Source organism: Nerophis lumbriciformis, linkage group LG18 (assembly GCF_033978685.3).
Source record: "Nerophis lumbriciformis linkage group LG18, RoL_Nlum_v2.1, whole genome shotgun sequence".
Classification (NCBI taxonomy): Eukaryota; Metazoa; Chordata; class Actinopteri; order Syngnathiformes; family Syngnathidae; genus Nerophis; species Nerophis lumbriciformis.
In genome coordinates, this window is record NC_084565.2 from 9,176,987 (window position 1) to 9,190,580 (window position 13,594).

At 30.2% G+C, this 13,594-nt stretch overlaps 1 protein-coding gene across 1 annotated transcript in view; it reads left to right on the forward strand.

Annotated features, from left to right (window-relative positions):
* pank4 (pantothenate kinase 4 (inactive)) overlaps positions 1-3,650 on the forward strand; it is a 38,810-nt gene extending 35,160 nt beyond the window's left edge. The window contains exon 19 of the mRNA XM_061977619.1: positions 29-3,650. Within this exon, the coding sequence (XP_061833603.1) occupies positions 29-281 (253 nt within the window). The 3' untranslated portion in view covers positions 282-3,650. The remainder of the gene's footprint in view (positions 1-28) is intronic.
* The last annotated feature ends 9,944 nt before the right edge of the window (positions 3,651-13,594 follow it).

The window sequence follows — 13,594 nt, forward strand, 5'->3', positions numbered from 1 at the left end:
CATTGTCTTTGTCCTGGGCCGTGCGTAGCCGTCTGGACAAAGTTCTGGCCATGGTGGCGCGGGAGCGGAACACGGACCTGGTGATCATCGAGGGCATGGGCCGAGCCATCCACACCAACTACTACGCCACGCTCAGCTGCGAGAGCCTCAAGATGGCCGTCATCAAGAACTCCTGGCTGGCCGACCGCCTGGGAGGGAAGCTGTTCAGCGTGGTCTTCAAATACGAGGTGCCGGCGGGGAAAGACTGTCCGACGGAGGCCGCCGTGCCCACGTCACCGTGAGCTCACCAGGACTGAAGGCGCGGCGAGGCCGGCGTACTGAATGTAAGGACGTGAGTGAATGTTTTTAAGGCAATCAGGCACAGGGACCTACTTCTTCTACTTCAGCACACATGCTGCGGTGATCCCATCTCACAAAGAACATGCACTTCTCTGGACAGCCACTTGGTGTCACTCTGCATCCTGGAGGATTGTTGGCAAGACAGACAGTATGAATGCAGCATATTCCTTTAATAGCCATAAAGTGAGTGGGAGCCCCTTTGCCCACTAAAATGGTAAGTCATCATTATTCCATGAAAAGTCTTCATTATGAGATGAAAAGTCATCATTGTGAGATAAAAAGTCACAATTATGACAAAAATTCATCATTATTCAATGAAAAGTCATCATTGTGAGATAAAAAGTCACAATTATGACATAAATTCATCATTATGAGATGAAAAGTCATTATTGTGAGATAAAAAGTCATCATTGTGAGGTAAAAAAGTAATCATTGTGAAATAAAAAGTCCAAATTATGAGATAAAAAGTCATCATTGTGAGGTAAAAAAAGTAATCATTGTGACAACAAAAAGTCCAAATTATAAGATAAAAAGTCATTGTGAAATAAAAAGTAATCATTGTTAGATTAAAAAGTCATCATTATGAGATAAAAAGTCCATCCATCCATCCATTTTCTACCGCTTATTCCCTTGGCTTCAGCGCCCCCCGCAACCCCGAAGAGATAAAAAGTCATCATTGTGAAATAAAAAGTCATCATTGTGAGATAAAAAGTCAATTATGTGATTAAAAAAAATCACAATTATGAGATAAAAAGTCATCATTGTAAGATAAAAAGTCAATTATGAGATAAAAAAAAAATCCAAATTATGAGATTAAAAAAATCCAAATTATGAGATAAAAAGTCATCATTATGAAATAAAAAGTCATCATTGTGAGATAAAAAGTCATCATTGTGAAATAAAAAGTAATTGTGAAATAAAGAGTCATCATTGTGAGATTAAAAAAGTCATCATTGTGAGAGAAAAAGTCAATTATGAGATAAAAAATCCAAATTATGAGATAAAAAGTCATCATTGTGAGATAAAAAGTCAATTATGAGATAAAAAATCCATCCATCCATTTTCTACCGCTTATTCCCTTGGCTCCAGCGCCCCCCGCAACCCCGAAGAGATAAAAAGTCATCATTGTGAAATAAAAAGTCATCATTGTGAGATAAAAAGTCAATTATGAGATAAAAAAATCCAAATTATGAGATAAAAAGTCATCATTGTGAGAGAAAAAGTCAATTATGAGATAAAAAATCCAAATTATGAGATAAAAAGTCGTCATTGTGAGATAAAAAGTCCAAATTATGAGATAAAAAGTAATCAATGTGAAATAAAGTCATCATTGTGAGATAAAAAGTCATCATTGTTAAATAAAAAGTCTTCATTGTGAGATAAAAAGTCAATTATGAGATAGAAAATCCAAATTATGAGATAAAAAGTCCTCATTGTGAAATAAAAAGTCATTGTGAAATAAAGAGTCATCATTGTGAGATTAAAAAAGTCATCATTGTGAGATAAAAAGTCAATTATGAGATTAAAAAAATCCAAATTATGAGATAAAAAGTCATCATTGTGAGATAAAAAGTCAATTATGAGATAAAAAATCCTAATTATGTGATTAAAAAAATCCATCCATCCATTTTCTACCGCTTATTCCCTTGGCTCCAGCGCCCCCCGCAACCCCGAAGAGATAAAAAGTCATCATTGTGAAATAAAAAGTCATCATTGTGAGATAAAAAGTCAATTATGAGATAAAAAAATCCAAATTATGAGATAAAAAGTCATCATTGTGAGAGAAAAAGTCAATTATGAGATAAAAAATCCAAATTATGAGATAAAAAGTCATCATTGTGAGATAAAAAGTCATCATTGTTAAATAAAAAGTCTTCATTGTGAGATAAAAAGTCAATTATGAGATAGAAAATCCAAATTATGAGATAAAAAGTCATCATTGTGAAATAAAAAGTCAACATTGTGAGATAAAAAGTCAATTATGAGATAAAAAAAATCCAAATTATGAGATAAAAAGTCATTATTGTGAGATAAAAAGTCATCATTGTGAGATAAAAAGTCATCATTGTGGGATAAAAAGTCCAAATTATGAGATAAAAAGTCATCATTGTGAAATAAAAAGTCATCATTGTGAGGTAAAAAAAGTAATCATTGTGACATAAAAAGTCCAAATTATAAGATAAAAAGTCATTGTGAAATAAAAAGTAATCATTGTTAGATTAAAAAGTCATCATTATGAGATAAAAAGTCCATCCATCCATCCATTTTCTACCGCTTATTCCCTTGGCTTCAGCGCCCCCCGCAACCCCGAAGAGATAAAAAGTCATCATTGTAAAATAAAAAGTCATCATTGTGAGATAAAAAGTCAATTATGTGATAAAAAAAAAAATCAAAATTATGAAATAAAAAGTCATCATTGTAAGATAAAAAGTCAATTATGAGATGAAAAAAAAATCCAAATTATGAGATAAAAAAAATCCAAATTATGAGATAAAAAGTCATCATTATGAAATAAAAAGTCATCATTGTGAGATAAAAAGTCATCATTGTGAAATAAAAAGTAATTGTGAAATAAAGAGTCATCATTGTGAGAGAAAAAGTCAATTATGAGATAAAAAATCCAAATTATGAGATAAAAAGTCGTCATTGTGAGATAAAAAGTCCAAATTTTGAGATAAAAAGTAATCATTGTGAAATAAAAAGTCATCATTGTGAGATAAAAAGTCATCATTGTTAAATAAAAAGTCTTCATTGTGAGATAAAAAGTCAATTATGAGATAGAAAATCCAAATTATGAGATAAAAAGTCATCATTGTGAAATAAAAAGTCAATATTGTGAGATAAAAAGTCAATTATGAGATAAAAAAAAAATCCAAATTATGAGATAAAAAGTCATTATTGTGAGATAAAAAGTCATCATTGTGAGATAAAAAGTCATCATTGTGGGATAAAAAGTCCAAATTATGAGATAAAAAGTCATCATTGTGAAATAAAAAGTCATCATTGTGAGGTAAAAAAAAGTAATCATTGTGACATAAAAAGTCCAAATTATAAGATAAAAAGTCATTGTGAAATAAAAAGTAATCATTGTTAGATTAAAAAGTCAACATTATGAGATAAAAAGTCCATCCATCCATCCATTTTCTACCGCTTATTCCCTTGGCTTCAGCGCCCCCCGCAACCCCGAAGAGATAAAAAGTCATCATTGTGAAATAAAAAGTCATCATTGTGAGATAAAAAGTCAATTATGTGATTAAAAAAAAAATCAAAATTATGAAATAAAAAGTCATCATTGTAAGATAAAAAGTCAATTATGAGATGAAAAAAAATCCAAATTATGAGATAAAAAAAATCCAAATTATGAGATAAAAAGTCATCATTGTGAGATAAAAAGTCATCATTGTGAAATAAAAAGTAATTGTGAAATAAAGAGTCATCATTGTGAGATTAAAAAAGTCATCATTGTGAGAGAAAAAGTCAATTATGAGATAAAAAAATCCAAATTATGAGATAAAAAGTCATCATTGTGAGATAAAAAGTCAATTATGAGATAAAAAATCCATCCATCCATTTTCTACCGCTTATTCCCTTGGCTCCAGCGCCCCCCGCAACCCCGAAGAGATAAAAAGTCATCATTGTGAAATAAAAAGTCATCATTGTGAGATAAAAAGTCAATTATGAGATAAAAAAATCCAAATTATGAGATAAAAAGTCATCATTGTGAGAGAAAAAGTCAATTATGAGATAAAAAATCCAATTTATGAGATAAAAAGTCATCATTGTGAGATAAAAAGTCATCATTGTTAAATAAAAAGTCTTCATTGTGAGATAAAAAGTCAATTATGAGATAGAAAATCCAAATTATGAGATAAAAAGTCATCATTGTGAAATAAAAAGTCAACATTGTGAGATAAAAAGTCAATTATGAGATAAAAAAAATCCAAATTATGAGATAAAAAGTCATCATTGTGAGATAAAAAGTCATCATTGTGGGATAAAAAGTCCAAATTATGAGATAAAAAGTCATCATTGTGAAATAAAAAGTCATCATTGTGAGGTAAAAAAAGTAATCATTGTGACATAAAAAGTCCAAATTATAAGATAAAAAGTCATTGTGAAATAAAAAGTAATCATTGTTAGATTAAAAAGTCATCATTATGAGATAAAAAGTCCATCCATCCATCCATTTTCTACCGCTTATTCCCTTGGCTTCAGCGCCCCCCGCAACCCCGAAGAGATAAAAAGTCATCATTGTGAAATAAAAAGTCATCATTGTGAGATAAAAAGTCAATTATGTGATAAAAAAAAAATCAAAATTATGAAATAAAAAGTCATCATTGTAAGATAAAAAGTCAATTATGAGATGAAAAAAAATCCAAATTATGAGATAAAAAAATCCAAATTATGAGATAAAAAGTCATCATTGTGAGATAAAAAGTCATCATGGTGAAATAAAAAGTAATTGTGAAATAAAGAGTCATCATTGTGAGATTAAAAAAGTCATCATTGTGAGAGAAAAAGTCAATTATGAGATAAAAAAATCCAAATTATGAGATAAAAAGTCATCATTGTGAGATAAAAAGTCAATTATGAGATAAAAAATCCATCCATCCATTTTCTACCGCTTATTCCCTTGGCTCCAGCGCCCCCCGCAACCCCGAAGAGATAAAAAGTCATCATTGTGAAATAAAAAGTCATCATTGTGAGATAAAAAGTCAATTATGAGATAAAAAAATCCAAATTATGAGATAAAAAGTCATCATTGTGAGAGAAAAAGTCAATTATGAGATAAAAAATCCAAATTATGAGATAAAAAGTCGTCATTGTGAGATAAAAAGTCCAAATTATGAGATAAAAAGTAATCATTGTGAAATAAAAAGTCATCATTGTGAGATAAAAAGTCATCATTGTTAAATAAAAAGTCTTCATTGTGAGATAAAAAGTCAATTATGAGATAGAAAATCCAAATTATGAGATAAAAAGTCCTCATTGTGAAATAAAAAGTCATTGTGAAATAAAGAGTCATCATTGTGAGATTAAAAAAGTCATCATTGTGAGATAAAAAGTCAATTATGAGATTAAAAAAATCCAAATTATGAGATAAAAAGTCATCATTGTGAGATAAAAAGTCAATTATGAGATAAAAAATCCTAATTATGAGATTAAAAAAATCCATCCATCCATTTTCTACCACTTATTCCCTTGGCTCCAGCGCCCCCCGCAACCCCGAAGAGATAAAAAGTCATCATTGTGAAATAAAAAGTCATCATTGTGAGATAAAAAGTCAATTATGAGATAAAAAAATCCAAATTATGAGATAAAAAGTCATCATTGTGAGAGAAAAAGTCAATTATGAGATAAAAAATCCAAATTATGAGATAAAAAGTCATCATTGTGAGATAAAAAGTCATCATTGTTAAATAAAAAGTCTTCATTGTGAGATAAAAAGTCAATTATGAGATAGAAAATCCAAATTATGAGATAAAAAGTCATCATTGTGAAATAAAAAGTCAACATTGTGAGATAAAAAGTCAACATTGTGAGATAAAAAGTCAATTATGAGATTAAAAAAATCCAAATTATGAGATAAAAAGTCATTATTGTGAGATAAAAAGTCATCATTGTGAGATAAAAAGTCATCATTGTGGGATAAAAAGTCATCATTGTGAGGTAAAAAAAGTAATCATTGTGACATAAAAAGTCCAAATTATAAGATAAAAAGTCATTGTGAAATAAAAAGTAATCATTGTTAGATTAAAAAGTCATTATTATGAGATAAAAAGTCCATCCATCCATCCATTTTCTACCGCTTATTCCCTTGGCTTCAGCGCCCCCCGCAACCCCGAAGAGATAAAAAGTCATCATTGTGAAATAAAAAGTCATCATTGTGAGATAAAAAGTCAATTACCGTATTTTCCGCACTATAAGGCGCACCGGATTATTAGCCGCACCTTCTATGAATTACATATTTCATAATTTTGTCCACCAATAAGCCGCCCCGGACTATAAGCCGCGCCTACGCTGCGCTAAAGTGAATGTCAAAAAAACGCTGCGCTAAAGTGAATGTCAAAAAAACAGTCAGATAGTTCAGTCAAACTTTAATAATATATTGAAAACCAGCGTTCTAACAACTCTGTCCCAAAATGTACGCAAATGTGCAATCACAAACATAGTAAAATTCAAAATGGTGTAGAGCAATAAATAGCAACATAATGTTGCTCGAACGTTAATGTCACAACACACAAAATAAACATAGCGCTCACCTTCTGAAGTTATTCTTCATTCATAAATCCTTCGAATTCTTCGTCTTCGGTGTCCGAATTGAAAAGTTGCGCAAGCGTGGGATCCAAAAATGGCCGGCTCCGCCTCGTCGAAGTCATCGGATTCAGTGTCGCTGTTGTTGTGCAGCAGTTCTGTGAATCCTGCCTTCCGGAAAGCTCGGACCACAGTTGTGACCGAAATATCTGCCCAGGCATTTACGATCCACTGGCAGATGTTGGCGTATGTCGACCGGCGCTATCTGCCCGTCTTAGTGAAGGTGTGTTCGCCTTCGGAGCTGTGTGAAAAAAGCCACCCGGCCTCTTCGCGTAAACTTCCCTTAACCACTCGCTCATCTTTTCTTCATCCATCCATCCCTTCGAGTTAGCTTTTATGATGACGCCGGCTGGAAAGGTCTCTTTTGGCAAGGTCTTCCTTTTGAATATCACCATGGGTGGAAGTTAGCATGGCAAGCTAGAACCACAGTGAAGGATGACTTCTCATTCCCTGTGGTGCGAATATTCACCGTACGTGCTCCCGTTCCACAGTGCAGTTCACAGGAATATCAGTTGCTGTGAAATACGGTAGTAATCCGTGTGCGGATGGAGAGATTGCGTCTTTTTATGAACCGGATCCTTGTCGCGTAGTAGGAGCCATTTTGTGGTCTTTACAGATGTAAACAGGAAATGAAACGTACGGTGATATCCGCGCGTTTTTTCTTCTTCTTCCGGGGGCGGGTGAAGCGCTTCCTGTTCTATGGGGGCGGGTGCTTTCCTTGGCGGTTGCTTGCGTAGAAGAAGAAGCGCTTCCTGTTCTACCGGGAAAAAAGATGGCGGCTGTTTACCGAAGTTGCGAGACCGAAACTTTATGAAAATGAATCGTAATAAAGCGCACCGGGTTATAAGGCGCACTGTCAGCTTTTGAGAAAAATTGTGGTTTTTAGGTGCGCCTTATAGTGCGGAAAATACGGTATGTGATAAAAAAAAAAAATCAAAATTATGAAATAAAAAGTCATCATTGTAAGATAAAAAGTCAATTATGAGATGAAAAAAAATCCAAATTATGAGATAAAAAAAATCCAAATTATGAGATAAAAAGTCATCATTATGAAATAAAAAGTCATCATTGTGAGATAAAAAGTCATCATTGTGAAATAAAAAGTAATTGTGAAATAAAGAGTCATCATTGTGAGAGAAAAAGTCAATTATGAGATAAAAAATCCAAATTATGAGATAAAAAGTCGTCATTGTGAGATAAAAAGTCCAAATTATGAGATAAAAAGTAATCATTGTGAAATAAAAAGTCATCATTGTGAGGTAAAAAAAGTAATCATTGTGACATAAAAAGTCCAAATTATAAGATAAAAAGTCATTGTGAAATAAAAAGTAATCATTGTTAGATTAAAAAGTCATCATTATGAGATAAAAAGTCCATCCATCCATCCATTTTCTACCGCTTATTCCCTTGGCTTCAGCGCCCCCCGCAACCCCTAAGAGATAAAAAGTCATCATTGTGAGATAAAAAGTCCAAATTATGAGATAAAAAGTAATCATTGTGAAATAAAAAGTCATCATTGTGAGATAAAAAGTCATTGTTAAATAAAAAGTCTTCATTGTGAGATAAAAAGTCAATTATGAGATAGAAAATCCAAATTATGAGATAAAAAGTCATCATTGTGAAATAAAAAGTCAACATTGTGAGATAAAAAGTCAATTATGAGATAAAAAAAATCCAAATTATGAGATAAAAAGTCATTATTGTGAGATAAAAAGTCATCATTGTGAGATAAAAAGTCATCATTGTGGGATAAAAAGTCCAAATTATGAGATAAAAAGTCATCATTGTGAAATAAAAAGTCATCATTGTGAGGTAAAAAAAGTAATCATTGTGACATAAAAAGTCCAAATTATAAGATAAAAAGTCATTGTGAAATAAAAAGTAATCATTGTTAGATTAAAAAGTCATCATTATGAGATAAAAAGTCCATCCATCCATCCATTTTCTACCGCTTATTCCCTTGGCTTCAGCGCCCCCCGCAACCCCGAAGAGATAAAAAGTCATCATTGTGAAATAAAAAGTCATCATTGTGAGATAAAAAGTCAATTATGTGATAAAAAAAAAATCAAAATTATGAAATAAAAAGTCATCATTGTAAGATAAAAAGTCAATTATGAGATAAAAAAAAAAATCCAAATTATGAGATTAAAAAAATCCAAATTATGAGATAAAAAGTCATCATTATGAAATAAAAAGTCATCATTGTGAGATAAAAAGTCATCATTGTTAAATAAAAAGTCTTCATTGTGAGATAAAAAGTCAATTATGAGATAGAAAATCCAAATTATGAGATAAAAAGTCCTCATTGTGAAATAAAAAGTCATTGTGAAATAAAGAGTCATCATTGTGAGATTAAAAAAGTTATCATTGTGAGATAAAAAGTCAATTATGAGATTAAAAAAATCCAAATTATTAGATAAAAAGTCATCATTGTGAGATAAAAAGTCAATTATGAGATAAAAAATCCTAATTATGAGATTAAAAAAATCCATCCATCCATTTTCTACCGCTTATTCCCTTGGCTCCAGCGCCCCCCGCAGCCCCGAAGAGATAAAAAGTCATCATTGTGAAATAAAAAGTCATCATTGTGAGATAAAAAGTCAATTATGAGATAAAAAAATCCAAATTATGAGATAAAAAGTCATCATTGTGAGAGAAAAAGTCAATTATGAGATAAAAAAATCCAAATTATGAGATAAAAAGTCGTCATTGTGAGATAAAAACTCCAAATTATGAGATAAAAAGTAATCATTGTGAAATAAAAAGTCATCATTGTGAGATAAAAAGTCATCATTGTTAAATAAAAAGTCTTCATTGTGAGATAAAAAGTCAATTATGAGATAAAAAAATCCAAATTATGAGATAAAAAGTCATCATTGTGAGAGAAAAAGTCAATTATGAGATAAAAAAATCAAAATTATGAGATAAAAAGTCGTCATTGTGAGATAAAAAGTCCAAATTATGAGATAAAAAGTAATCATTGTGAAGTAAAAAGTCATCATTGTGAGATAAAAAGTCATCATTGTTAAATAAAAAGTCAACATTGTGAGATAAAAAGTCAATTATGAGATTAAAAAAATCCAAATTATGAGATAAAAAGTCATTATTGTGAGATAAAAAGTCATCATTGTGAGATAAAAAGTCATCATTGTGGGATAAAAAGTCCAAATTATGAGATAAAAAGTCATCATTGTGAAATAAAAAGTCATCATTGTGAGGTAAAAAAAAGTAATCATTGTGACATAAAAAGTCCAAATTATAAGATAAAAAGTCATTGTGAAATAAAAAGTAATCATTGTTAGATTAAAAAGTCATCATTATGAGATAAAAAGTCCATCCATCCATCCATTTTCTACCGCTTATTCCCTTGGCTTCAGCGCCCCCCGCAACCCCGAAGAGATAAAAAGTCATCATTGTGAAATAAAAAGTCATCATTGTGAGATAACAAGTCAATTCTGTGATAAAAAAAAAATCACAATTATGAGATAAAAAGTCGTCATTGTAAGATAAAAAGTCAATTATGAGATTAAAAAAAAATCCAAATTATGAGATAAAAAAAATCCAAATTATGAGATAAAAAGTCATCATTATGAAATAAAAAGTCATCATTGTGAGATAAAAAGTCATCATTGTGAAATAAAAAGTAATTGTGAAATAAAGAGTCATCATTGTGAGATTAAAAAAGTCATCATTGTGAGAGAAAAAGTCAATTATGAGATAAAAAATCCAAATTATGAGATAAAAAGTCATCATTGTGAGATAAAAAGTCAATTATGAGATAAAAAATCCATCCATCCATTTTCTACCGCTTATTCCCTTGGCTCCAGCGCCCCCCGCAACCCCGAAGAGATAAAAAGTCATCAGTGTGAAATAAAAAGTCATCATTGTGAGATAAAAAGTCAATTATGAGATAAAAAAATCCAAATTATGAGATAAAAAGTCATCATTGTGAGAGAAAAAGTCAATTATGAGATAAAAAATCCAAATTATGAGATAAAAAGTCGACATTGTGAGATAAAAAGTAATCATTGTGAAATAAAAAGTCATCATTGTGAGATAAAAAGTCATCATTGTTAAATAAAAAGTCTTCATTGTGAGATAAAAAGTCAATTATGAGATAGAAAATCCAAATTATGAGATAAAAAGTCCTCATTGTGAAATAAAAAGTCATTGTGAAATAAAGAGTCATCATTGTGAGATTAAAAAAGTCATCATTGTGAGATAAAAAGTCAATTATGAGATTAAAAAATCCAAATTATGAGATAAAAAGTCATCATTGTGAGATAAAAAGTCAATTATGAGATAAAAAATCCTAATTATGAGATTAAAAAATCCATCCATCCATTTTCTACCGCTTATTCCCTTGGCTCCAGCGCCCCCCGCAACCCCGAAGAGATAAAAAGTCATCATTGTGAAATAAAAAGTCATCATTGTGAGATAAAAAGTCAATTATGAGATACAAAAATCCAAATTATGAGATAAAAAGTCATCATTGTGAGAGAAAAAGTCAATTATGAGATACAAAATCCAAATTATGAGATAAAAAGTCGTCATTGTGAGATAAAAAGTCCAAATTATGATATAAAAAGTAATCATTGTGAAATAAAAAGTCATCATTGTGAGATAAAAAGTCATCATTGTTAAATAAAAAGTCTTCATTGTGAGATAAAAAGTCAATTATGAGATAGAAAATCCAAATTATGAGATAAAAAGTCATCATTGTGAGATAAAAAGTCATCATTGTTAAATAAAAAGTCAACATTGTGAGATAAAAAGTCAATTATGAGATAAAAAAAAATCCAAATTATGAGATAAAAAGTCATTATTGTGAGATAAAAAGTCATCATTGTGAGATAAAAAGTCATCATTGTGGGATAAAAAGTCCAAATTATGAGATAAAAAGTCGTCATTGTGAAATAAAAAGTCATCATTGTGAGATAAAAAGTCAATTATGAGATAAAAAATCCAATTTATGAGATAAAAAGTCATTGTGAAATAAAAAGTCATCATTGTGAGATAAAGTAATCATTGTGAGATAAAAAGTCAATTATGAGATATAAAATCCAACTTCTGAGATAAAAAGTCATCATTGTGAAATAAAAAGTCATCATTGTGAGATAAAGTCGTCATTGTGAGATAAAAAAAAGTCATCATTGTGTGATAAAAAGTAAGCATTGTGAGATAAAAAAGTTATCATTGTCAGATAAAAAAGTCATCATTGTGAGATAAAAAGTCATCCTTGTGAGATAAAAAGTCATCCTTGTGAGATAAAAAGTCATCATTGTGAGATAAAAAGTCATCCTTGTGAGATAAAAAGTCATCATTGTGAGATAAAAAGTCATCATTGCGAGATAAAAAGTCATCATTGTGAGATAAAAAGTCATCATTGAGAAATTAAAAGTCTGAATTGTTAGATTAAAAAATCCGAATTATGAGATTAAAAAAAAAATCGAAATAATGAGATAAAGTAATAATTATGAAATCCATCCATCCATCTTCCGCTTAGCCGAGGTGGGGTCGCGGGGGCAGCAGCCTAAGCAGGGAAGCCCAGACTTCCCTCTCCCCAGCCACTTGGTCCAGCTCCTCCCGGGGGATCCCAAGGCGTTCCCAGGCCAGCCGGGAGACATAGTCTTCCCAACGTGTCCTGGGTCTTCTTCTTGGCCTCCTACCGTAAAAAGTCTAAATAAGTAAACAAAAAAATTGAAATTATGAGATAAAAAGTCACTGTGTGCCATAACTATCTCATAATTTCGACTTTCTATTTAATTATTTAGACCTTTTATCTCACAATTTCAACTTTCTTATCTCATAATTAACTTTTTATCTCACTTTACCTAAAAAATATGACTATTGTCTCATAATTATGACATTTTATCTGATCATTTCTACTTTCTTATGTCACAATTTCGACTTTATATACCATAATTATGACTTTCTCACAATTTCGACTTTTTATCCCATAATTATGACTTTATCTTACAATTTTGACTTGTTATCTCATAATTTTTAATTTCTTATGCCATAATGGACTTGTTATCTCATAATTAGGACTTTTTATCTCATAATAGATTTTTTTTAAACTCCTAATTTCGATTTTTTATTTCACAATTTCGATTTTTTAATCCCATAATTATGGCTTTTTATCTGATAATATAACATTTCTTATCTCAAAATGTACTCTTCATCTCATAATTCTGACGTTATATCTGTTAATTATGATTTGAATCATATTGATGAGATAAAAAGTCGTCATTTGGAGATAAAAAGTAAAAATTATGAGATAAAAAAATCCAAATTATTATAAAGTCATCATTGTGGGATAAAAAAATCTGAATTGTTAGATTAAAAAATCTAAATTATGAGATAAAGTAATAATTATGAGATAAAAAGTCTAAATAATGAAATAACTAATTCTAAATTATGAGATAAAAAGTCACTGTGTGCCATAATAAATATCTCATAATTTCGATTTTGTATTTAATTATTTAGACCTTTTATCTCATAATTTCAACTCTCTTATCTCATAATTTTTTTTATTTATTTTATAACTCTGACTTAATCTCATAATTATTTAGCTCATAATTGTGACATTTCATCTCATAATTTCTACTTTCTTATGTCACAATTTTGACTTTCTATCTCATAATTATGACTATATAATACAATTTCAACTTTTTATTTCATAATTTCTACTTTTTTTTGTTACTATTTCAATCCCACATTAATGACTTGACTTTCTATGTCATAATTTTGACTGTTTATCCCATAACTATGACTTTATCTTACAATTTTGACTTTTTATCTCATAATTTCAACTTTCTTATCTCATAATTGACGTTTTGTCTCATAATTATGACTTTTTATCTCATAATTGACTTTTTATGTCATAATTTCTATTTTTTTTTTTTTTTAACTCCTCATGACTTTTAATCCCATAATA